This window comes from Stegostoma tigrinum, chromosome 1 (assembly GCF_030684315.1).
Source record: "Stegostoma tigrinum isolate sSteTig4 chromosome 1, sSteTig4.hap1, whole genome shotgun sequence".
NCBI classification, from domain to species: domain Eukaryota; kingdom Metazoa; phylum Chordata; class Chondrichthyes; order Orectolobiformes; family Stegostomatidae; genus Stegostoma; species Stegostoma tigrinum.
Window position 1 is genome coordinate 73,736,127 of NC_081354.1, and position 27,763 is coordinate 73,763,889.

General features: G+C 39.8%; 1 protein-coding gene across 2 annotated transcripts in view; it reads right to left on the bottom strand.

The window, feature by feature from the left end:
* Window positions 1–27,763, bottom strand: part of wdfy3 (WD repeat and FYVE domain containing 3) — a 381,322-nt gene that overhangs the window by 64,652 nt on the left and 288,907 nt on the right. For both annotated transcript variants that reach the window (XM_048527789.2, XM_048527782.2), the window contains 4 exons: window positions 19,833–19,993; window positions 17,866–17,943; window positions 11,187–11,417; window positions 148–316 (listed from right to left, as the gene is read on the bottom strand). In XM_048527789.2, the coding sequence (XP_048383746.1) occupies window positions 148–316; window positions 11,187–11,417; window positions 17,866–17,943; window positions 19,833–19,993 (639 nt within the window). The remainder of the gene's footprint in view (window positions 1–147; window positions 317–11,186; window positions 11,418–17,865; window positions 17,944–19,832; window positions 19,994–27,763) is intronic.

Sequence of the window (27,763 nt, forward strand, 5' to 3'; positions counted from 1 at the left end):
ACAAACATTTTATTATTTGATAAAATCACAAAAAATTGAAACAGCAATATTATTTTTCACTTTATAGCTAAAATACAGGCCCAGACCTACTGTTAGGTATTCAAGAAACTAAATATCTGCAGGTTGCTAGCTGTATAATACACCAACCTTTGACTCTTGCAATTGTATCTTCTCCATGCTCTGGCTCATGATGTGTGGCTTCACCCTCTGAACTCTCTTCAATTGTATCTGGATACATAGTAGGATTTCCAGCAGATAGCCGCAAGTAGTATTCTTTGCTGTCATAACTTATAGCTCTACGGTAGCGAGCAGGTTTCTATAAAAAGGAAAATTCAGATAGTACGTTACTGTGCACTAGATCAGATAATTCTTTTCAGACATAAGTAATCCTGAGCTTTACTGATGAGATAACATTGCAAATCATAAGAGATGCATGAAACATGTTTGTAGTTGCCAGTCGTAGGCTTATGATGTGTGAAAAAGATGATAAACTGCCAAAACAAAATCAATGTTCACAAGTGCTTTATGTTGAACATTACTTCAGTAACATGCTTTAGCAACATTTGTGCTAATCTGAGAGACAATAATTAACACTGAATATCAAATACGCTACTAAATAATGCACAGACCTCTTAAAAATGCTTTAGTGTATTTTATCCAATTTTCGAAGGTGGTTAGAAAAGAGACACAAAGAGAAAAGGGCTGACTCAACTAAGTCATCACATATTTTTGCTGACACTTGGCTTGAAACAATGTAGCTTAAATCACAAGGCCACAAAAATAGCAATGATGTTATTTGAAGTGCTAGGGTGAGACTCCAGCACAAGAAAGCCTGTTAGTGTGCAGTATAAAACAGTTTACAAAGATCTATTTTGGTGACAAAGTGCAAAGAAGTAACAAATCCTGCCGTGAAGAGTGAATCATCATCTAATAGCTCAAAAAGATGCATTGGAAGAAGCCAATCCTAAAGCTATGTCACAATGCCCATCATGCAGATTCATTCACATTAATTACTTAATGGGCATAGCAACTCTTGTTCTTGATATTTTTCTGCATTTACCTTCTCAGAGACCATACTGTCATCATCAAACCAAGGCATCTCAGGCAGTTTACTAGCGTTGGGCAACTAAAATAAGGTATTGAGAATATTCGGGAAATAAACATCAGTTTTTCGTCACATTGAAGTAACCACGTAAGTATAGATGCACACACAAAACATTACAAGTAGGTGGCAGTGCAAAATCAAAATTAAATGGCTTTTTAAAAGTGATTAAGATGAACTCGTAAATAAGTAAGTTTCATATGCAACACAACATCTGAAAACACATGTACCGCACATTTACAACTTACAGTATTGAGGTACAAAAGGTCAAATTATGGAAGTACGGCATTTTATTGACCATACTGAATGTGTCGAAGGTAAACACTACAAACTTGCAATCCACTTCAATTGCAAACTTACTTTAACATAGTCTCCTAGATATTGCAATCAATTACAGGGGTTGGAGTGGCACCACAGCATTCAGAAGTTCCACTCAGGAGTTAGTGGAGGAGCTGCAATTAAAACTAAACTGAATAAAAGATGGAAAACGATTTCAACTGTGTCTCAAGGAATGACCAGAAGGGATATTAACTTAGTGACGGTTAAAGTCACAGTTCAAGAGAAATGTCTTCAATTTTTTTTTATACATCAAAAGGGGTACAGCTTTGCTGGAAACATAGAAAATCACCAAGCCTCTCCTGTTTGTCTGTACATGGATCCATGCAGCAACGAGGACATCAAATTTCCAGTCCAGCAGACAAGAAAGGTAGGTAAGTAGTTTTATATGCGGTCAACTGTGTACGTCCAAATTTGGTCACTAACTGGAAGATCTGGATCAAAATATTTACAATGAGACAGTAAATTAGACTTCGACTGATGAATCAGTACTCCATATTGTACTCTACTTGGTGGGGGATTTGAATGTCCATCAAGAGTGGTGGCAGCACCACTATTGATCAAGTTGGTCATATCACAAAGAACACTGCTGCTAGACTAGGTCTGTGGCAGGTGTTGATGGAACCAAAAGGAGGGAAAAGCATATTTGCTGTCATCCTCACCAATTTACCTGCAGCAGATGCAATAGGACCATGGCTCTACTGCTAACAGTGGCCAGTCCTTGTGTAGATGAAGTCCCAACTTCACATTGCGAATACCTTACAATGTGTTGTGTGGTACTACCTATCTGCCAAATGGGACAGATTTCAAATACATCTAGTAACTCAAGAAATGGCATCCATGAGGTGTTGTGTGTCGTCAGTAGGAGACTGTGTTCATAGGGTACCCATTCTTTTTGAATATGCTGTATAGGTGATTTTCTTCTGCTCTTCGTAGTTCCTCTGTGCTGCAGTGTGTGGTGGCTCATTGGAATAATGTTCTAATGCATCCCAACATCCACAAACGAAGCTGCATTAGAACATTGTTCCAATGAGCCACCACACACTGCAGCACAGAGGAACTACGAAGAGCAGAAGAAAATCACCTATACAGCGTATTCAAAAAGAATGGGTACCCTATGAACACAGTCCGCTGATTCCTCAGCAATAAACCCAAACAAACAGTCAAAACGGGCTCAGAAACCATAACCACTCTCCCCTACAACAAAGACATTTCTGAAATGACTGCCAGACTACTTGGACCTCTTGGCATCAGGGTAGCCCACAAACCCACCAACACACTAAAACAGCAGCTAATGAGCTTAAAAGACCCTATACAGACAACAAACAAAACGAACGTCATCTACAAAATACCTTGCAAGAACTGTGACAAACACTACATTGGACAAACTGGCAGAAAGTTAGCCACCAGAATACATGAACATCAACTAGCCACAAAACGACATGACCCACTATCACTCGTATCCTTACATACAGATGAGGAAGGACACCACTTTGATTGGGATGGATGTGTTGTCCCAGGACAAGCCAAACAGAGACACACATGAGAATTCCTAGAAGCATGGCATTCCAACCGGAACTCCATCAACAAACACATTGATTTGGAGCCAACCTACCATCCCCTGAGAAAAAGAACAGGAAATGACATCACCAACCCAAGGAAACCTATCCAGATAAATAGAAAGCGGGACAAAACACCAGCGCTTCGTCGGAGGCTCACTGATGATGTTACCTAGAATGGTGACGAAACGTCTGAAAACTAACCTTCCAGCTCAGCGAGCAAACTCACATCCAGAACCTCAACCTGAGCTACAAATCTTCTCAAAACTCGCTTGACTGGAATTTTTTCAGGATGTAAACAAAAAAGATGAATAAAGGCACAGCAGAAGATGTCGTCTACATTGACTTTAGTAAAGGCTTGACAGGGGTCTATACGGTAGACTAATTAGTAAAGTTAGACCACATGAGATTCAGGGAGAGCTTGTTAACGGAATCGAAAATTGGCTTGGTGATAGGAGACAGAAGTTGATGGTAGAGGTTGTTTTTCAGACTGCAGGCCTGTGACCAGCAAGGTGCTGGGTCCACTTTTGTTTGGCATTTATCTAAATGATTTGGATGAGAATTCAGGTGACATGGTTAGTAAGTTTGCAGATGACACCAAAATTGGTGGTATAGTCAACTGTGAAGAAGGTTATCTAAGAATACGAAGGGACCTTGATCAATTGGAGCAGGAATCTGAGGATTGGCAGATGGATAAATGCATGCTATTACATTTTAGTAAAACAAAAATAGGCAGGCTTTGTACAGTTACTGGAAGGGCCTTTGGTAATATCGTCAAACAAAGAGACTTAGGGGTCCAGGCACATAATTCTTTGAAATTTGCTTCACAGGTAGACACGTTGGTTAAGAAGGCATTTAGCAGGCTTGCCATCATTGCTCAGGGCATTGAGTTTAAGAGTTCGGTCATCATGTTGCAATTGTACAGGATGTTGATGAGGTCACTTTTGGAGTACCTTGTACAGTTCTGGTCACTCTGCAATAGGAAGGATATTACTAAATTGGAGAGCATTAAGAGATTTACCAGGATGTTGCCAGGACTGGGTGGTTTGACGTACAAGGAGAGGCTGGACAAGTTGCGGATTTTTTCATTGGAGTGTTACAGGTTAAAGGGTGACCTTATTGAGGTTTATAAAATCATGAGGGGCATGAATAAGGTGAATAGCAAAGCTCTTTTCCCTGGGGTAGAGGAATTCAAAACTGGGGGACATATTTTTAAGGTGAGAGGAGAATGGTTTGAAAGAAATCTGAGGGTCAATTTATTCATAAAGAGGGTGGTTCATGTGGAATGAACACCAAAGGAAGTGACAGATTGGTTTCAGAGGTCAGCGCAACATCGAGGGCCGAAGGGCCTGGACTGTGCTGTAATGTTCTATGTTATTATATGGGAACATTTAAATTAGTTAAGCTGCTCCATCGGGTCAGTTAGGTTGTCCAACAGGTCAGTTACTTTAAATTCTGCTTTCCTTTTGGAAATGTGTTTCAACTATAGTGTTTAAATAAATTCTGTTTTGCTTAAAGCAGAGTGGTTTGACCAGTTGCATCATGCCTGAAAAACCCACTTCACATCAGTCTTTAAAATAAGAAAAAGTTGGGGTCTCGGCTACCTTCTTAAAATATTTTCAGGGTGTCTGGCCTGGTCCATAGCAGATTGGGGGCTCTTGTCAGGATAAATTCTACAATTCCAATTTGGGTTTAGGGTTGTTGGACTCAAAGGTGGTGAGTGGTAGGGGTTAAGAAATGCAGAGTCAGAGGAACACGGCAGGCCAGGCAGCATTAGAGGAGCAGGAAAGTTGATGCTTCAGGTTGGTATCTTTCTTTTCTGAAGAAGTTTCCTGACCCGAAACGTCAACTTTCTTGCTCCTCTGATGCTGCCTGGCCTGCTGTGCTCCTTCAGCTCCAAGCTGTTTTATCTCTGACTCCAGCATCTGCAGTTCTTACTATCTCTGAGTGGTAAATGTTAGTGTCTTTTGTTTTTAATGTTGTATTCAGGTGGTTTAAACAGCACTCTGTGTAGTAAATGGCTCTAAGAGTTTTCTGAGGCTGGAAGAAGTGACTTTGGGAGTTTCAGAAAAGGTGAGCAAGGCAAAGCTGTTGGAATTGGCAGTTGAGCTGGTGATGGGGCTGCCTTTGTCGATGGGAAAATTACACCAACAGCTCAACATTTAAATCTGCAGGAAATGCCATCAGAATCTTTGGCAATGGCTAGAATTCAATTACAGATGAAACAGCTTGAACATGAAAAGATGCTGAAACAGTGTGAATTGTGGTTTAAAAACGCAAAGAGAAAATGGAAGAAACACCCGAGCAGAACAAAAAGGGAAGGAAAGAATCGCTCTGGCAGAACAAAAAAACAGAGTTCGGCCCTAGCAGAAGAAAGAGAGAAAGAGAGTTTGAACTTCAGAAGTTGGCAATTAGGCAGGAAAGCCAACTTAAAAGGATGGATGTGAAGGCAGAGGTAGGCTTAGTGAAGAGTCTAATGAGGATGAGCAAATCCATCACAGCCAAAGGCCTGGTGGGGATCTGTTTAAATATATCCAAGACACAGAAGACCTTTTCATCTCATTTGAGAAAGTGGCTAAGCAAATGAGGTGGCCAGTCACCATGTGGGTTCTGTTGATCCAAACGAAGTTGGTAGGTAGAGCTAGTGAGATATTTGCATCACTCTCAGAGGAGATATTTGGGGAGTATGAGGCAGTGAAGAAAGTCATCTTAAGTGCAGAGGAACTTTACCAGAAGTTTACAGACAATGTTTTAGGAATCTAAGGAGGGACCCTGATCAAACATAAATTGAGTTTGAAAGGATCAAACAAAGTAATTTTGATAGGTGGATAAGGGCATTAAAATAGATCAAAACATCATGCTCTCAGAGAGGCAATTATTTTGGAGGAGTTCACAACTTCACTTCTGGAGGTAGTGAGAACTCATGTGGCAGAGCAGAGAGTTAAAATGGCAAGACTGGCAACTGAAATGGCTGGCGACTATGAATTGGTTCATAAGTCAAACTTTGGCTTCTGACATCCAATTCAATCTGCAAAGGCTAGAAATTAGGGAAAAGAGAAATCCTTGGGTGGCAAGGGAAAAGTAGATCTCAGTGAATAAGGATAGCTTACCACAGCGTAAACAGGAAGCACTTGAAGGGGACAGACAAACTACAAGGCTCAGGTGTTTTCACTGCAATAAATTACACCACTTGAAGTCATAGTATTGGTTGTTTAAGAAAAACATCGGACAGATGGATTTAGAGACACAGGATAAGCCCGTGAATTTTGTTAAAGTGGTAAAAGAAAGCACAGTGGAGGTTCAAATGCTGGACCAGGATGAACAACCTGGTCGGAGGTTGGTTGAGAAGGAAGTGCCAGATCATCTTAAACCATTTGGTTGCAAAGGTGAGGTTTACTTACGTAGGCCGGTGGGCGGCATGGTGGCTCAATGGTGAGCACTGCAGCCTCACAGCGCCAGAGACCCGGGTTGGATTCCAGCCTCGGGCTACTGTCTGTGTGGAGTTTGCACATTCACCCCGTGTCTGCGTGGGTTTCCTCCCACAGTCCAAAGATGTGCGGGCTAGGTGGATTGGCAATGCTAAATTGCCTGTAGTGTACAGGGGTGTGTGGGTAATAGGGGGATGGGTCTGGGTGGGATGCTCCAAAGGGCAGTGTGGACTTGCTGGGCCGAAGGGCCTGTCCACACTGTAGGGAATCTAATCTAATGTAAAGGCCAAGAGCAGCAGGTAAAGAAATTACAACAGTAAGAGATACAGGATCATGTCAATCTTTGTTGTTGAATGATGCGGAGATGTAACTCACAAGGACTATTGCCAGAAAAAAGTACTAGCACATGGAATTCGTGGTGAGACGAGACGTGCTCGATTGTGTAGAGTGAAGTTGGAGTGTCCAATGAAAAGCGGAGTAGTGGTGGTAGGAGTACTGCAGAAACTCAGTTCCAAGAATACAATTTTTGTCCTTGGTAACAATATAGCTGGATTACAGGTAGGAGTTGAAAAGCCAGTGGAAAAATCAGGCAACTGAGGTACTACAAGAAATGTATCCTGGGATTTTTCCTGACTGTATGATAACAAGGTCAAAAAGCCATTGGTTGAAATAGGAGGAGAAATCAAAGAATAGAGATAAGGAAGTTGAGGCAGCATCATCAGAGACCATGTTTGATCCAATGGTTGAGGCAAAACAAGAACAGGTGGAGGACAAAGTGAATATTTTTAGCTCAGAGAAATTAACTGAGTTACAACATTAAGACGAGAAATTGAAGCAATTGAATCAAAAACATACACAGAAGAAGAATCTGAATGTATTCCTGAATGCTATTATCTTAGAAATGATGTCTTGATGAGGAAATGGAGACCATCACATATTTAGGTGGATGAGAAATGGGCAGATGTTCATCAAGTTGTATTACCAGTGGGTTACAGAAAGGTGGTGGTGCGGGTAGCACATGAATTACCAGCAGGAGTAAGAAATCGAGCCTAATACAAAAACATTTTTACTGGCCTTGACTGCAGAAGGATGCGGTTGAATTTTGCCATACATGTCAGATAGTTGGAAAACTTCAGGCAGTAGTAAAGCCAGTGCCTTTATTACAGATTCCTGCATTTGAGGAACCTGTTACAAGGGTCTTAATTGATTGTGGAGAACCCCTACCTAAAACACAAAGTGGGAATCAATAATTGTTGACACTAATGGGTGTGTTCACTAGGCTTCCAGAGGCCATTCCATCACGCAGTATCACAGCTAAAACGCTTGCAGAAGAGTTTCTCAAACTTTTCACTCGACATGGACTACTCACAATCTGGTCAAAGGTCAAATTTTACATCAAAACTATTCAGGGAAGCCATGGATAGCTTTGGAATAAAACAATTCAAATCCACTGCATACCATACAGAATTGCTGGGAGCACTAGAAAGGTGGCAAAGTTTAAAGATCATGTTAAGGGCTTACAGTCAAGACTATCCAGAGGATGGGGATAAAGGAATTCCATTTGACAGAAGGCATTTGACAAGGTGCCACACTAAAGATTGTTACATAAGATAAAGTTGCACGGCATTACAGGTGATGTATGGACATGGATAGGGGATTGGTTGACTGGTAGAAAGCAAAGAGTAGGAGTAAATGGGTGTTTTTCTGGTTGGCGGTCAGTGGCTAGTGGTGTGTCTCAGGGATCAGTGTTGGGACCGCAACTGTTCACAATTTACAAAGATGATTTGGAGTTGGGGACTAAGTATGGGGTGTCAAAATTTGAAGATGACACTAAGATGAGTGGTAGAACAAAGTGTATAGAAGACAATGAAAGTCTGCAGAGGGATACAGATAGTCTATGCGAGTGGGCAAAGGTCTGGCAGATGGAGTACAATGTTGATAAGTGTGAGGTCATCCATCTTGGTAGGAATAATAGCAAAATAGACTATGTTTTAAATGGTAAAAAATTGCAGCACACTGCTGTGCTAAGGGACTTGGGGGTCTATGTGCATGAATCGCTAAAAATAGGATTGCAGGTACATTAGGTAATTAAAAAGGCAAATGGAATTTTAGCTGCCCTTGCTCGAGGAATGGAGGCTATGCTGCGGCTGTATAGGATCCTGGTGAGGCCACACCTGGAGTAGTGTGTGGGGTTTTGGTCTCCTTACTTGAGAAGAGATATACTAGCACTGGAAGGGGTACAGAGGAGATTCACTTGGTTGATTCCAGTGTGAAGAGGATTGGATTATGAAGACAGACTGAATAGACTGGGATTATACTCACTGGAATTCAGAAGAATGAGGGGAGATCTTATAGAAACATATAAGGTTATGAAGGGAACAGATAAGGTGGAGGCAGGGAGGTTGTTTCTGCTAGCAGGTGAAACTAGGACTAAACAGCATCACCTCAAAATAAAGGGAAGCAGATGTAGGACTGAGGTCAGGAGGAACTTCTTCACCCAAAGGGTTATGGATCTGTGGAATTCCCTGCTCAGTGACGCAGTTGAGGCTACCTCGCTGAATGCTTTTAAGGCAAGGCTAGATAAATTTTTGAACAGTCAAGGAATTAAGGGTTATGGTGAGTGGGCGGGTAAGTGGAGCTGAGTCTCAAAAAGATCAGCCATGATCTTATTAAATGGCGGGGAAGGCTTGAGGGGCCAGATGGCCTACTCCTGCTCCTAGTTCTTATGTTCTTATTTGTACTTTTTGCAATTAAGGATGCACCAAATGAATTGACCAAATTCAGCCCATTTGGATTAGTTTTTGGGCATGAGGCAAGTGAACCAATGAAATTAACGAAAGAGAAATTGATGAGGCAGAGTTGAGAGACCACATATTTGGACTACATTAAATTTTAGGGAACAATTAAAGGGAGTGGAGGACATGGCTAGACAACATTTAAAAGTAGCACAGCATATATGTTGAAACAGGAAGCAGATAAGAAATCAAAATTTTGCTAACAAAGATAAAGTGTTAGTGTTACTTCAAGTGATAGGTGACCCTTTAAAAGCAAAGCTTAGTGGACCTTATCAAATCAAAAGAAGATTGAGTGAGGTGAACTATTTGATAAGGACTCCAGATAGAAACAAATCTCAGTGTGTCAGGTGAATATGCTCAAATGGTACTTTTGGTAGGGAAGGACAGCAAAACGAGAACGTGTGCATAAACAAAGTTGCTGGAAAAGCCCAGCAAGTCTGGCAGCATCTGTGAAGGTAAAAAAAAAGTGACAGAGCTGACAGCATTTGGTGTCCAATTCTGAGGAAGGGTCACCGGACCCAAAACGTTAACTCTGGGTTTTTTTTTTCCCTTCACAGATGCTGCCAGACCTGCTGAGCTTTTCCAGCAATTTTGTTTTTGTTCCTGATTTACAGCATCCACAGTTCTTTCAGTTTTTATTTAAAAGGAGAACGTGTTACTAGTTACAACACAGAATGAAGAACAAAGCTCAGCAGATTCTGAATTGGACTTTCCTCAAATTAAATTGGACAGTGAGTAAGTTCTCAAAAATTGGGATAAATTAGAGTTACCTTCCAAAGAAAAATCAAAAATGACCTATAAGAGTTATTACAATCACACGGGGAAGCTATATGGGAATAAGCTGGGAAGTATTAGTTATGCATGATGTAGATATAGGAGATATTGTTCCAATGCAGCAACATCCTTATAAATTTAACCCTCTAAAGTCAGCACAGGTTCAAAAAGACATTGAATATATGCTCCAAGGCAACATAATCGAGTGAGTTACAGCAACTGAAGCTCACCCAGAGTAATGGTGCCAAATCCAGATGGCACTCAACGATTATGTGTAGACTGTTGCAAAGTCAATGCAGTTACAAAGTCTGATTCATATCCAATTCCACGTTGGGAAGACTCCATTGAGAAGTGGAACAAACAACTTGTATTTCTAAATTGGACTTAGAGGATACTGGCGAGTACCTTCATCCGAAACAATGAAGACAATTTCGACTTTTGTAACACCAAATGGACTACATCAATTTAAAATCATGCAATTTGGTATGAAAAATGCACTAGCCACATTTCAAAGACTAACCAATAAAGTCATTTCTGGATTACCCAATTGAGTGGTAAAAATCGATGACCTGGTGATTTTTAGTTACACATAGAAAGAACATTTGCAGCATTTATCAGAATTTTCAATCGACTTCGGGAAGCAGGCTGGGTGATAAACCTGGTTAAGAGTCAATTTTCCAAAGCCCAAGTCACATTCCTCAGCCATGTTATTGGACATAGACAGATGGCCCCATGGAAGATGAAAACAAAGGTTATTGGAGAGTTTTCCATATCATCGGCAAAGACAGCAATACCATGATTTCGGAAATTAAGTGGGTTTTATTGGAAATTCATACTGAATTTTAGCAGTGTGGTTGCTCCACTGAATAGCTTATTGAAGTGCAGAAAATTTGAATGGATCGCAGACTGTGAGAAAGCGTGTGACAGTCTGAAAACTGTGTTAACCATTGCCCCTGTATTGGCCACACCTAATTACGCAAAGCCATTCAAGGTGGTTATCGATGCAAGTTGTGCGGGTACCTGCGCTGCATTCTTACAAAACGACGAGGAGAAGATAGAAAGACCTATCCAAAATGTTAGATTCCATTAACAATCAAATACAACTTTGATGACTGACGTCAATAATTTCAATAGTTTATGAAGCCATGCAAAATCAACTGTTCTGTTTTTGTACAGGTTTGTCGAGACTTACCTGCAGACTGGTTGCTTCCTGCTCGTTTTCTGGTAAATAAGGATAATGTATATAAAACATGTCATTGCGCACCATCTTCTTTCTCATTCGGCAGGGTCCCTCTGGCATTTCCAACATCCACTTATCAAGATGTGATCCAATTGGAGGCCCCCATAAGCCCCTCTCTCGCAATAGCTCATACTCTATCTGAGCCCATTCTTCAGTCACATACTTGAGGGCATTTTGTTGACGCTGCAAATTAGAAAATTAATTTTTCATCACATTCAGAAGGAGTAAGGGGGGGGGGGGGGGGAGGCTATAAATTAAATATCAATACATACATGCATATTTTCATATATTGATAGTTATGAGATAAAACATATTAAGTAGCAATAATTTGGCAGAGGTAGTGTCGCTGACTCTGGGCCAGAAGATGCATCGTATCTGAACAGGTTGATTAAAAAGCTTTTTACAATGTAGTAATAGAAGCTCAACAATAATTAATTTTTAATAAATCGAGCCAAAGATCATCTAGGAATGGCAAAATAATTCTGTAAACTCAATTTAAAGAAATTCAAGAAATCTGCAGGTGACTTTGAAACGTAAGGATTCAATTTAATGACCCAGTCAAAGGGAAAGCTGAAAGTCACCAAACATTTTCACAGGCCTTACTAAAAGCTATGTGTCTGCATACAGTTAGTTGTTGCTTAAATGTTAGCAGGAGATCAAGGGGTTTCAGTTACTGATCATCAATATATGAGGTGAAAATTTTAACTTCTTCACTGTATGGTGTTTTCATCGTCTGCCATGCTGTCAATTCACTGTGGCACAGAATGCTTTCGATATGTAAGTGCTTCTACACACGAAATTTTTTTTTGAAGAAGCTTAGCCCTATTTCACTGATTTTTCTTCTTCTTTGCCATTCCTCCCATGTGTTATTTGATTTAACAACTATCATCCTTAGCATCACTGTCAAGACAATGTGAACGTTATCAATCTTGATAGAGGGATGGCAGTTAATCCAGTTGGGGAGAAGACATCATGGTTGACTCCCCTCATTCCTTCCAGAATCTTCATACTTCAGCAAATATGAGATATCCAGTAAATTTTTCATTATTTATTCCAGGGACCTAGTGTTAATTTTAGTACTCCACTTGTTGCTGTCGTTAGGGTAACTGACTCAATGCAGAACTCTACTTACTAAAATAGGGGGAAGATAAGTTGCAATGATGAAGTAAAACATTTATAAATGTATATGGATAGGTTAGGTGAATGGGCCTTTCAAGTTTAGCATCTTCCCAAACCTTCATTTGGCAAGGTCAAAGCAAAATGGCCCCCCAACTCCACTATCCAATGTATTGACTGATAAAGGTGTGCATGCCAGCCGCTTTCTTCACCAATCTGATTAGCTGGGACTCTACTTCCAAGAAACTGTGAACCTATATCCTAAGGTCTCTTTTTTCAGCACTGCAGATATGCAGAATAAGTGGATTGGCCATGGGAAATTCAGGGTTACAGTGATAGGGTAGGGAAGTGGGTCTCTCTTTGGAGGGTTGATCTGGACTCAATAGGCTGAATGGCCTACTTCTGCAGCATAGGAATTCTATGATCTATGATGTGAGGTTTGTCTTATGAAGTGTGATTAGAAGAATGAGAGAAAATCGAATTTAGGTACATATGATGTCAAAGGGAATTGACAAAGTTGATGTCAAAAATGATGTTTCTTCAAGTCTGGAATACAGGTCATTGATTTAAGAAATAGGATAGCAAGTTTGGAACAGAGATAAGATAAATTACTTTTTTCAAAAGATTGTGAACCTGTACAATTCACCACTGCAGACAGCAGTGTATACTGGGACACTGAATAAATGTAGAGGAGATTGACAGAGTTTTAATTAGTGATGGATGGAAGTGTTATGGAGAATGGGCAGGCAAGTCGACTTGAGGGTGAGATGAGATCAGACATGATCATACTGAAAGGCAGAGCTAGCTCGAGAGGCTGAGTTGTTTACTCCTGCTCCTAGTTCTTACGTTGTGTCCTATGAAAGCGCCATCCAAATAGTTGCATTTTCTCTTTCCCAAACGCCTTGCAAATAGTTACTTTTCAAGCACACACTTAATTCAAAATTGTTATTATCCCATTATGAACCATCAGCATTTAAAGGGAAATCTAAATACTTTGATTTATATATCACTACTACTGAACAGAATTTTACATGTTGTTAAAAAATAAACCGAACTTTCTTGCATTTAAAATCTCGAACAAAATATTCATCATTAACTTCACAATATGGTTTATGTCTACATACGTCTTACAGTCACGTTTACTTCTTACTTCCTCCAAGAACGTCCTTATATACATCAATTGTAAGGTTATTTACTTTTAAAAGAGCCATCTAAAAATATACCAGTCCTCAAGAGAATTCTCCTCAGCTCCAGTTGTTCTCAGAAGTAAAATATTCTCCTGACTTTGGATACCTCATTCCCTTGTTCTGTTTACATTCACAATATACAAAAACTGACTTATTTGCTGCCTTTTTTTTAAAACACAAAAATCTACACAGAGGCAAACTAGGCAACTAGTTATTGTTCCTGCAAAATTCAAACCAAAATTAAGCCTCACCCCCATACAACATGGTTAGAGGAGTTGGTTTCACTTAATCTGGTTACATAGCACAGGTTTGTATTATTATTATTTTCGTTTGTTGTCTTCTTTCAATAAGCTACAAATCACATACAGTCTAAATGCAAGTAACTCCCTCAGCAAACACCAAGATAAATTTCACTCAACGAACCTCCCCTAAAAGCTTCTGATCTTCAGGACAAATGAGTCTGTTCTGGAATTTCTTCAAACAGACCTTTATATTAACTCATGCATATTTATATTTTCATCTCTGATCTGATTAAATAAATAGGTTTTACAATCTTTCAGGTTTTGATGAATGCGTTTAATCCAGTTCTAACTCCCAAAAACAAAAGCTCCACTTGGGATTGCCCTAAAAACAATGATTGCAGACATTATGGACGACTTTAATCTTCAAGTTAGTTGAGTTAATCAGTTTGGAAAGGGTAGTTACAACAAATTCAGAGTGTACATTAGGGTAGTTTCATAGAGCAATATATCATGGAGCCAACCAAGGAACTGGTTATCTTGATGTGGTCCTGTGTAATGAGTAGGTTTAATAAATGAACTCAGAGTAAAAGGCCTCCTAAAAAATTAGAAACAATAACATGGGAGAATTTAATATCCAGTTGAGAGTGAGAAATTCAGGTCAGAAACAAAAACATTAAAATTAAATAAGGGTAATTACAATGCAAGATAGATCAACAGTGGCAGATATTTAAGTAGGTAATTTATGAGTCAGCAAATAGACATTCTAGTAAGGAGTAAAGATTCTAAGACAGTGATAAAGCAACAATGGCTAACCAAAGAAATGAATAAGAATATTAAGTTGAAAGAGAAAGCATATGTGGAACAAAACCAAAGTTGCTGGAAAAGCTCAGCAGGTCTGGCAGCATCTGTGAAGGAAAAAAATCAGTTAATGTTTTGGGTCCGGTGATCCTTCCTTGGAACTGATAGTGGCTAGGAAAACATCAGTTTATATGCAGAAAATAGGGGTGTGGGTGGGGGAGGGTGTAAATGTTAGGATAGAGCCCAAAGACAGAGAAAAGACAGTTGGACAAAGGAGTTGCTAATGATCAGGCTGGGAGGGTGAACAGTTGTTAATGGGCACTGTTAGTGACTAACAGGGGGTGTGTAGTGGCAGGCTATGTGGTAACAAGACCTGGCGTGTGGGGTGGGTAGCTGGGACATGGGAGAATTTTGACCCTAAAATTAGTGAATTCAATATTGAGTCTGGAGGGCAGTAGGGTCCCCAAGTGGAAAATGAGGTGTAAACTCATTGTGAAAGAGGCCTAAAAACTTTCCCATGTCCCAGCCCCTCAACACACACACGAGGCCTTGTTACCACATAGTGATTAACAACAGAGGCTGTGTAGTGGCAGGCTAACAGTCTCCATTAACAAATATTTACCCTCCCAGCCAGATTGTTAGCAACTCCTTTGTCTGTCTAGCTGTCTTTCTCTCTCTTTGGGCTCTATCCTATTGTTTACTCCCTCCCCTCCCCATCCCTATCCCTATCCTCATTTTCTGTATATAATCTGGCGATTAATTAAGCATAGAAGGGGACAATCTTGATTGACTAATTTATTAATTTTTTTGAGGAATTCTCAAGCAGAATGGATAGATTGGAACCAGTTGATGTGGTGCATTTGAACTTCCAGAAGACATTCAACATAGTACCCCAAAAAAGGTTAAGTCATATGATAACAATCCAGTGTGTTGGAGGTAGTATATTAGCTAGGAACTGGCCAATAGGCAGAAAACCAAGAGTAGGATAAAGGGCTCTTCAAGTTGGGAACCTGTGATCAGTGGAGTTCTACAGGTATCACTGCTGGGACAATGCTTATAACGTATGTTAATATAACTTGGAGGCAGGATGTGAATGTAATATAACAAAATTGGTAGGCAACATAAAAATAGGTGTAAAGGCAGGTTGTGACAGAGCTAAAACTAATTTACAGAAAAATATTGATAAATAAGTGGGCCAAAGTGGGCAAACAGTGTATATTGTGGGGAAAATGCACAGTTGCTCATTTTGGAAGAGAGAGCAAAATGATAGATTATGTAAATGGAAAAAAACTGCAAAAAGGTGCCACACAAAAGAACTAGGGGGCACTTGTGCACAAAGCACAGCAAGCTAGCACACAAGTGTAGCAGGTAATCAAGGCAGATAATGGAATATTGGCCCTTTCAAGGGGGTTGACGTACAAGAGTAGAGAAGCTTTACCATAACTATACAATGTGCTAGTGAAACCACATCTGGAGTGCTGAAAGCAGTTTTGATCCTCTTATCTAAGAAAAGATATTACCCTACCAGAGGAAGTTCAGGGAAGGTTCATTAAGATGATCGCGATATGGAGTGATTGTTTTATGAGCAAAGATTAAACAGGTTGGGACTTTACTCATTGAAATTTTTAGGCATGAGAGGTAATCTCATTGAATGAAATAGAATTTTTATAAGGCTTGGCAAGGTAAATGCTGAGAGGATGTTTCTTCTCTTGGAAGAATCTAGAACTAAAGGACTGAGTAACAGAATTAAGGGAGTGCCAATTTAAGACTGAAATAAGGCAGAATTGTTTTGCTCAGATGTTTGAATCTCTTGGAAGTCCTTGCCACAGAGAACTGTGGGGGAGAGTCCTTGTGCATATTTAAGGCTGGGAGTAAAAGATTCTTGATCAAGGGTTACGGGAAAAGGGCAAGAAGGTGGATATGAGGAGTGTCAGATCTAGTAAATTATGCTCATGGGGCTGAATGACCTATTCCACTTCCGATTTTGTATGGACGTATACAAGGTCTCGAGTTCTTTAGCTAATTTAGCCCATCTTTTGTTTAATAGCTTGCTTTCTTCTAGTCTAACTTTACTAAATGAACATAGATCACCTTGTGAACTGCCATTTCTTGAAATATTCCAACGTTCTCTAGAATGCTAGACTTTAATTACTTAACCTTTAAAATAATAATTTTTCCAGACTTAAACACAAATTTGCCATATTCCCAGAGGACCATACGGCTGTTGTCTCATTAAAAATGATTGGTGGTGAGTTTAACCAGAAGGTCAGCATGCCTCAGGCGAATGGTGAGGTTGAGGTGGAACCTTCATGGTTACCTCAGCTGGTACAGGAATTGAACCAACATTTTTGCATCGCTTGTCATTGCAAACCAGTCATCCAACCAACTAAGCTAATTGACTCAGAATTAAACATAACTTTTAATTCTTTAATGTGAATCATGAATTAGACATTTGGAACAGAGTTATTTCTGAACTAATTTCCAATGTCTTTTCAAGTAGTACACACCAGATTATACTTTGCTACAAAAAAAAATCCTCTCTTGTTTCTCTTGCCAACTTTCTTCGATTTGTGGTCAATTTTGACTACGCCCCAACTATATGTGCTCAAACAGAGCAATCCTAGTTTTTCTACTCTATCCATAGAACTAAAATCCCTGATCCCAGAATTCTAGTTCCTCTAGAAGGCCTTGATGTACTTTGTGAAATGTTTCTCAGTATTGGGCAAAAGAGACCTATAAGCATTTTGGCGTAACTTCCTTACTTTTGTACTCCCGTTCATAAAACCAACACATCACAGAATCATTATCTTCATTAACTTGTCCTGACGATTTCAAACAGACTTCACATTTCCCCTTTTTCACAACATTCATTTCTACAGCAGAGGAACAGACAATCAGCACCATCACGAATGATCTAAATGCTGGCTCTTCTTTAAGTCTGAGTACAATTGATCTTCATTCTTTCAGTTAATGCCTCAAAAAGGAGTAATTTATTGATTTACAGTTTTCAAAAAACATACCCTTAACCAAAGGATAATTCTTCATAGTGAAGATACTTTCCACACTAGAACCGCAATAATGTTAAATACATTGATAAGCTGATCATAATGTGCATTTTCACTCACTGGGTCACCTTGCTGATGTAAATCGTTGTGTCCAATCCAAGGGTTATTCAAACACTAAACGCTTGAATATTTAAATCCTGAACAGCAACATTTTCAAAATGTTCTTAGTGTATTAAATCTGAAAACGCAAACTAACTTTCTTAAAATAATATAGCATGTTTACCTCCTGATATTCTTTATATTGCATATCCACTAAATCCCGCACAACCGCAATGTGGGTGAACATCCACTGGGAAATTTCCTGACAGAAAGAAAAACAAATTAATTGAATGCCAAAAATTTACAAAGCTACAGAAATAGTTCCAAAATACATTGGCCCAGGAAGCAGTTCCATCACAGGAATCAGTCAGAGACTCGGTTGAACATTGTAAATACAATTTTCTGCCCTCTATGTATGGTTCATGTAGCAATTAAGACTCAGTGGCTTAAAATATAAAAGCAGAAGCAATCCATCCAGCCCACTGAGTCACTCTACCATTCAATGAAATTACGGTTGATCTGATAATCCTCAACTTCAATTGTATGTCGTTTCCCCATAACCCTTAATTCCCTTTCCAATAAAAAAAGTCTCAGTCTTAAATATACTTAACAACCTGGCTTCTATAACCTTTTATTATGAAGAATTCCACAAAAGCATTATCCTTCAGAGAAGAAATCTTATCTCAGTCTTAACAGTATGGGATCCCCACTGAGATTCTAGTCCTTGGTCCGAACCCTTCTCACAATGGGAAGGCAACCTTTCCGCGTCAACCCTGTCAAGTCCCCCAAGGACCTTACATATTTCAATAAGGTTGTCTCTCATTCTTCTAAATTCCATCAAGTACAGGCCCGACTTCTTCCATGCCCAGGAACAATTTAGTAAACCTTATGCTGACTGCCTCCAATGAGGCCATATTTTTCCCTCGATAAGGGGGTCCAAAACTATCCACCATACTCCAGCTGTGGTCTGACTAGACCTTTGTAAAGTTTTAGCAAGACTTTCCTCTTTTGATACTTCATTCCCTTTGGAATAAATACAATTTGTCTTCCCTATCACTTGCTGATTGTATTCTGGTTTTTGAGATTTATGCAGGAGGACTCCAAATCCTTTGTGCTGTAGCGGTCTGCATGCTTTTCTCCATTTAACTGACATTCAGTTCTTCTATTCTTCCTGTCAAGGTGCATTATCTCACATTTTGTCCCCAATATATGCCATCAGTCTAAATCCCTCAGCAGACACTGTATTCTCCTTACCATCTGTGTTCCCAACTATTTCTGTGCTGTGAACTTTGTTATTTCACATTCATTTTCTTTATTCAAGACATGTTGTTGCCCCAACAATCCCTGTGGCACTCCCTTGGTTACAAATTACCAATCTTAAAAATGCCCCCTTTATCCCAACTCCGTCTTCAATTAGTTAGCCAATCCTCTACCCACATTAATACACCATCTCCAACAGCATGGTTCTTATCTTATCAAGCAGCCTAATAACGTGGTACTTTATTAAATGCTTTCTGAAAATCCAAATATATTTTATGTATCGAACATTAAATCAGTCTTTGCATTTCCATATGCATTTAAGTCACCTTACATTTTTGTTTTTTTTTCCATTTCAGTACATTGTACAAAAAAGTACAGATTACAGCTAATTTCTGAATGACAGAATAAAAATCAAAAGAACCGCGAATGCTGTAAATCAGGAACAAAAACAGAAGTTGCTGGCAAAGCTCAGCCAGTCTGGCAGCAGCTGTGAAGGAAGAAAATCAGAGTTAGTGTTTCGGGTCAGGTGACTTTTCCTCAGAACTAATGGTAGCTGGGAAAATGTCAGTTTATATTGCAGAAGATAGGGAAGGGGATAGGAATAGGGAGTAAGTGACAGGTTGAAAGATAGAGCCCGTGAGAGAGAAGAGCAGTTGGCAACAACCTGGAGAACAGACTGTTAACGGGAACTTTTAGTCACTAACACTAACTTCCTATTTTCTGCATTATAAACCAACGTTTTTGCAGCTACCATCAGTTCTGAGGAAGAGTCACCGAACCTGAAACATAAACTCGGATGTTTTCTCCACAAATGCCGCCAGACCTGCCGTTCTGAAAGGCAGATGTAGGTGATGCAAACTGAGACATACAAGTTAAGGGAAGAAAATCTACCTGTGATGTGAGGTTGGTTTTACTGATTCCACTTTCTTTTCTGTTTCGCCTGGATCCAGTCAACTTTGACAGGCCAAATCCACTGCTCACACGTGATAGTTTTGACTGTGCTGCAGGAGCTATAGTTGCTTCTCCTCTACTAATACACTTCTTCTCATGGGCTACCCAAGGCAGAAACACAGTAAAAACACATCATATTTCCATGAGTTTTAACAGCAAGTAAACAGACAACAGTGTTCCACTAACCCTTGCACACAAGCATTATAAAAGTTAAATAAATGTAGAAATCAAAAAATAAATCTATAAATATCTGAACCATTTTAGTTCAACAATAGTTTCCAAAATCAGAGGAGATAGAAAAGGACAATAAATATTTACAAATCATCCTACCACAAACAATTTATGCAAAAAATATGACAATCTGGGTAAACATGAAAAGGCAAAATATAGTGAATATTGAAAGTCTAAAACTATTCAGCTATGTAAAGCATCTGTGGTGACAGAACCACAGCTAACATTTCAGGTCAATGACAATTTGGCAAAATTAGGTCAACATGATCTTTGTCCAATGAAAGCAAGAGTCCCATCAGAACATTACTTTGGACAATTCATCTTGACAACTGTCAACAGTCAAAAACTAAATGAAAACAAAAACTCTGAATGCTGGAAATCTGAAACAAAAACAGAAAATACGAGAGAAACTCAGCAGGTCTGGCAGCATCTGTAGAGAGAGAAAGAGATGACATTTTGAGCACAATGACCTTTCATCAGTCAATTAATGCTCTGAGAGTTAAATAGCTGTGAGCCAGCAGCAATTGGTGGTGTTCCCTGCTGACTTTTTGGGGAGCAGGGAGAGAAATTTTGCTATTCAAAAAACCTCAGCCTTTATGTGGTAATTTCACTCAGAAGCTTCAAGAACAGCTAGTGAATGAATAAGAAGAGTTACAATAGCGTGACTGTGCAGCACTTTGAAGGTTGATATAATCTTTGCATCAGGCAAGGCTTAAGGGTGATTCCTCGAAAATCTTTTTTGGAAGTTACGCTCAAGGGAAAGAAACAACTCAGGTCTGTGAATCGGGGGAAACCGTCACCTGCTGGAATCATATTAAGTGCAAAGGAAGATCATCTTAGCTTCGGGATGTCATTGTAGGAATTCCTCAGGACAATATCTGAAGTCCAACTATCTTCGAATACTTGATCTGAGCCTCCCTTCATTATAAGGTCAGAAATATACCATTTTTGCCAGTAATTTAAGCACTTGGTTTCATTTTCAATTTCTGCGATATAAAGCATTCCATGCTGCCACTCAATATGGCCTGAAGAACATTCAAGTTTGGACTTAAGTTTTAAGCAACACACAAGTGCCAGGCAATAACTATCACAAACAAGAGAGAATCAGAACAAAGCAGTTGACATGACTGACCGTCCACCACCTTAATAATCATGTTCTCCACGTGGCAAACTGCAGCTACAATAAGGCACGCGGCAGCAGTTCAACACGGTTTTCTCATGGCACCTCTAGGGCCTGGAAGAACAAGGATAGCAGGTTCTTGGGAAAACCACCGCGTGGAAGTTCTTCTCTGTTGACCGGGGTGCTGACACATAAAAACAGCTGCTTATGAACTGAAGTTGCCTGAGCGCTAGCTGCTGCTGGCCTGAACTGGTTCAACTCAGAGGAAATGACAAAGTGCAGATCCTTATTCTGAGAAAGAATAATGAGGTAATCCTAATGGTGTCCCTGGAGAGCACCTTGGAAGGACAATCGCTCATTAGATGAGCTAAGAACCAAGAAGGGCAAGACACCACAGTTCAGGAATATATGGAAAACGGATAGAAACGAAGCGGGGGGGGGGGGGGGGGGTGTGTGCGCATGTGTGTCAACAGCAAAAACTCTGGAGATCAACCTTCACAAAGTTGAGTACCCTGAGTTGGAAGCGTGGAGATAACACTGAGGGGAAATCACCAGGCCAGCATGAGCACCCATTCTTTGGTTTTAACCTTTATTTTTGTCAGCCATTCAGGAAGCGTCATGGAAACTTAAAAGAGTGTGCATCTTTATTTTAGCCTTGTATGAATTGCATGCCAGATGTTAACATTTTCCTAACTTAACGATATGAACTGTATATCTGTTTTAACTAATGAAGTTGGTGGTTAGTCAATAAAGACTTGACTCCTGTCCTCTTTGTGCAGAGTCAATAACTATTGTCTAGGGAGGTAACTGAACAACACCTCGAAGTCAAACACAATCCTGACTTGGAACGATCTTTCCTTAACTGTTGCTATATCCAATCCTTGAATACCTCACCTAACAATAATGTTGATGTACCAAAACCAGATCAATTAGAGCAGCTTAATAATGTGGCTCACCACCACTATTTCAAGCATAAATTAGGATGGACAATTAAAAGAAATCTAAAAATGTTGCTATGCTTTTAGCGTAAGGGGTGATAATCATCAGTAAGAGCACTTTTTACAAATCTGTTGTAACGTACTGGAAACAAAACCAGTAAAAAGATATGCAATACTGAATAAGATTGTTTGCAGCACAGAAATCCTTATAAAAGGCGTCACCAAGAAAGCCATTTCCAAGAATTTTCTTAGATCTTTTATTGTAGTTACAGCAGACGAATGAGAGAATACCCCACAGACATTCACGCTGCCCAATTTGAAAGCCTGGAATAAAATGTCCGATGTTTTTCTTTAATGAGATGCTTTCTCATTGGTAAATTTTACAGGAAAGGAATATGTACGGTGCAGTTTGCACTGACCCTAATTAGATATTTAGTAAGCTCCCTTGTATGAATTTGCCAGGCACTGAAAGCTGTTTTGGGACTTCAGCACCTTCACAGAGCATTTGTGAATTTGTGAACACTGAATAACTATAACAAGGAATCACTAAAATTAGAGTCTAGATTTGTGATTGCAGCAAGACAGCAATTGCTGCAAGAAAAGAGAACCAGCGAGTGACAATGAAAGGGAGGGAGGAGGGAGGGTGGGGGTGTTAAAAAGGAAGAGAGAGATTGAGATTGAGATTGAGTGTGAAACTGATGTTCTGGTTAAGAGACTTGCATTATCCATTTCAAATGTTTTCTGACAGCTCAATCTATGGTACATAATGTTCGTCCACGGTTTGTTTTCACCAAATAATCAGTTGTGTCAAAATGCCTTCGATAAGAAGTCAGCACATCTTTTACAACAAAATACTCATTGCCAGAAAGGGGTAATCCATTTTGAATGCTCATTCTTTTGCTGCTGCGTTGTGCAAATCAAATGGAAGAAAATTACTTGACAAGATTTCACTAATTAAATGAATAGCATCACTGTAAGACCCTAACATAATAGACTTCACAACTGTAAAGCGTTTCATGAAGGATACATCATTGTTGATGTCATTCACATGCCTCCCACAGGTTACAAAGATTGGTAGTTAGGTTGTGTTTGGCTGCAATCAACAGCTCCTTTTGTAGATGGGCAGTTTCTGAAGGATAGTTAGTCAGCATTTACACACTCCGATCACCATCTGCTGTGAAAACTTTCTAACAAAATCCTGATAAATTCTTATGATGCAAACAAAAAAAAGTCTTAATCTGTGTGACAATGACGTCAGCATACAGCTTCTCTTTGTAAAGTTTATCCCACCAGCCCCCAACCCTATTAACATTGAGCAATTATTTCCAGATAGCCACAAATAATCGCACCAGCAGCTGGAAACATGGTAGCAGATAAGGGTCAATACGATCGTTGCATTTCTTCATTCCTGGCTTTCTCTGGCCTCCAAACAAAAGAGCAAGGAGCAATGAATGCTAGATCTGATACTTTTTTTTTCTTATCTTTTATTCATGTGTAGGGTATGTGTGTCACTGGCTGACCAGCAGTCACTGCCTGTTTCTAGTTGCCCTTGAGAAGGTGGTGGCGGTGAGCTGTTTCATTTAAAGATGTATTTCTTGAAGGGAAATAGTGACCAAGCTTTAAATCTTTCTTGTACAAGCTCTGCTGCTTGGCCTGCTGTGTTCTTCCAGCTTCACACTTTGTTATCTCAGCATTAGCAGTATTCAGTTAAACAAATTTCTCAGCCTTTGATTCCAAGTGTCAATTTAGCTATTACTCACCTTCCATACCTTCTTCAGGAAACCATTACAAGGGAACAGGAAGCTTGCAAAATGTACTACATTTCCCCTTTTTCAGTTTGTGTGCACATGGACCATGCCAGTCATATGTGCCACTCAAAAAGAATTCTAAATTTAAAATGTACAGCATAGTTTACAGAAGATGTGGTTCACAGATGATGTGGTATATTACAGTAATTCAGAAGGTTGTCTAATATTATTACCTTCACGATACTTTGACTACTTGAAGCGCTTAGAAATGTTAATGGTCACCTTAATGAGGATTACAGTCAGTCATTTAGTTTATGCAAAACCTGTGGGTGCCCAAACGGTGAAACATTTAGCCTTCTCTTTGTATTGACCGAGGGCAGCTAGCGAAGAATGAATTAATACTGTTGCTATTTACACAGTGCAGGTAATCAGAAAATGTAAAAATACAGATTTGAATTAAGCCTTAATATGCATAACCCAGTGCATTAATTTAGTAGCCCGAAACATGTAAAAGACAGCCTTAAAGGATATATTCTATTACTACTTCTGAACTTAAATGATTCACTGATTCAATAGGAGAGTGTAAACAGAGAAAAAATGAGATAACTGAAGTGTAGAATCAAATGGATTAAAAAGAGTAAAAGGCATATTAGAAGCAATTATGAGAAACAGATCAGATGGATGAATTAAATGTGGGTGTTCAACTCAAGAGTATTACCTGCCAAATTAAAAATGTTGAAGTTTCAATGGAAAGTCAAAAGGTTGTGTCAAAATACAAGGACAGATTTAAACAGGATAGATTTCAGAAAGATTAAGAGTGAGCCAGCCAAGCAAAGTGTTAGATGAAATTCCATATCAGTTCTGTGAAGCGATATATTTCAGTTAAAAGTAGTCTATACTTCTCACCAGGTGAAAGTTGGCTAATGTCAACAACAGAAGGATTTGAGCGTTCAGGTCCACAATACTTTGAGGACTCAAAGTACAGAAGTTTATTTTAGAAACTTTTAGGGCAGCATAGTGGCTCAGTGGTTAGGACTGCTGCTTCATAGTGCCAAGGTCCCAGGTTCAATTCCACCCTCAGGTAATTGTCTGTGCAAACTCCACGCATTCTCTCTCGGTCTGTGTGGGTTTCCTCCAGGTGCTCCAATTTCCTCCCACAATCCAAAGATGTGTAAATTAGGTGGATTGAACATGCTAAATTGTCCAGTGTCCAGGGGTGTGTAAACTAGGTGGATTAGATATGGGATGATCAGAGGATTAGATAGGGTGGACAGTAAGAGTCTTTTTCCGAGGATGATGATGTCAGCTTGTACAAGGGGGCATAGCTACAAATTGAGAGGTGATGGATTTAAGACAGATGTCAGAGGCAGGTTCTTTACTCAGTGTGGTAAGGGCGTGGAACGCCCTGCCTGCCAATGTACTGAACTCAGCCACATTAGGGGCATTTAAACAACCCTTGGATAAGCATATGGATGATGATGGGATAGTGTACGGGGATGGGCTTAGATTAGTTCACAGGCCGGCGCAACATCAACGGCTGAAGGGCCTGTTCTGCGCTGTACTGTTCTATGTTCTATTACAGGGATACGGTAGTTAGGGGTAGTGAGATGTCCTTTGGAGGATCAGTGTGGACATAATGGGCCACTTTCACATTGCGGGGATTCTATGCAAATAAAAGTAGTAAGAGAATTCTAGGTATTAGAGCATGCAGTATAGAAGTTCAAATGTAACTGCCATGTGTCAGTTTTGGGTAACAAGTTACAAAAGGACGTTAAAACATCAAAAAGGGTACAGTAAAGATACTGTCTTGTCCAAGTGAAAATATAAAAGAACTGGGCAACTTTAGTTAGAATGGGAGATAACAAAATGTAGAGCTGGATGAACATAGCAGGCCAAGCAGCATCAGCTGAGCAGGAAAACTGACGTTTTGAGTCTAGACCCTTCAGATTTCAGTTAGGTGGAGCTGTTTTAATTGATAATTTTGAACAACTTCTATTCTATGAGCAGATTGATGCATTTTGCTTACCTGGCTTCAAGAGCTCAAAGCAATGTACATACAGCATTAAATGTAAAGAATTTAGAACATATACGAGAATTTAAAAAACTGAGGCCACAGAATGAACTACTTGAGCTACTGGACTGCATTTTATGAGGCACTGCTGGTACTGTAGGCACAACACACCCCTGTCCTGGCATAAAAGACTTAGATGAACCTACTATTGATCCGAGCAGCTGCTCCAAACCAACTTAAGATGAGACCTCTGCCATTCTCAGTAAGGGGTCCTGCCTTAGAAATCTTCTGTCCAATCGGATGGCTAACAGTTCTGCAGTCCCAGCAGCACAGATGGGCACAGTGACCACTGCTGGGACTAGAAGCAATTGGATCAAGTTGAGAAGTCAAATTCAGGTAGGAAGGTCTAGGTGTGGGGTCAGAAAGTTGGGATTAGATGCAGGGATGACTGTTAAAATTGAGATGTTGAGGGAGATGTCCCATAAAAGAAGTTTCTTCCTCAACCGCTTGCATGACAGCAGCTCTTGGCAGCTTAAACTACTGAGCATCCCAAAGCATGAGCCTCCCTTCTGCTATGGGCAAATACTGGCAATGGCAGGACAAAACCCTAAGTAACGATTAATTGGCTATTTAAAGCCTTCAATACATCCAAGGGCAGACAGGTTACCTGACATCTTTCCTGCCCTACTTCAGGCATGGGAGGATAGACAGTTAACAGTCATTCTTTGGATTTTGTATGCCTGTCTTCAAGCCTGTTAGCAGAGAAGCAAAATATCTAGTTCACTAAATCAAGCAGAGACCATGACAATATTGAAGGACAGGGTGGGTAGGTAATTGAGGAAGAAGTGCACAAGATAGACTCAGAGATGTACAGTGTGGAAACAGACCCTTTGGTCCAACTCATCCATGCTGACCAGATATCCTAAAGTAATCTAGTTTTATTTGCCAACATGTGGCCCATATCCCTCTAGACCATTGCTATTCATATATCCATCCAGATGCCTTTAAATATTGTAATCGCACCAGCCTCCATCACATCCTCTGGTAGCTCATCCCACACACGCACCAGCCTCTGTGTCAGCAAGTTGCCCCTACATGAGATTACAATCAATTACACTTCACATGAACACATTTCACCAGTGGGACAACTTTAGTGTTGCAATTCAGTTCTCTTTCACTTAGTTGGACTATTAAAAATGCCTCAGTCCCTCAGGATTGAGAATGACTTTTTCCACACTGGTTAAACATTGTCCAAGACGGCTTCTAAGTCCAAGGCCTGTAACAAGGGACAGGATGTGCCTATAGGGTCAGATAAATAAACTGCTTGGAAATTGGTGCCCTCTTTCTGATCCTTCATCTTTACATGTTACCAATAAGTTCTCTCTTATGTGCCTTTTCAATTTTAGTAGGATCCACAATTACCCAATGAACAGTGAATTTAAGGAAACGGGAGACTGGCCTTTCCTTTCTAGTCTGATCTTGGATGCCTGTCAGATAATTTTGTATGAAGGACCTTGAGAGTTTCTAGATGCATAATTTTTCAAGAAAAGTGATGAAACTGTGTTGCAGAATTTCTGTGCATTATATATCAGCTTTCCATTTGCCTGTACTTTGTACACTCCTCTAAGTTATCTGCAATGTTGAGATTTTTGTGGCTATTGTAAGCTGTTTAATTTTCGTCTGTATTTTTCTAGACAACCACGGAGGTTTAGATTTGGTACTACGATTCTTATTTTTAGACATGCCTGCTTTGTGCCCTAAGGATCTCGTTTATTAGCACCTCCCATTGGTTGATTACAGATTTGTCCTTCCACAGTCTTTTC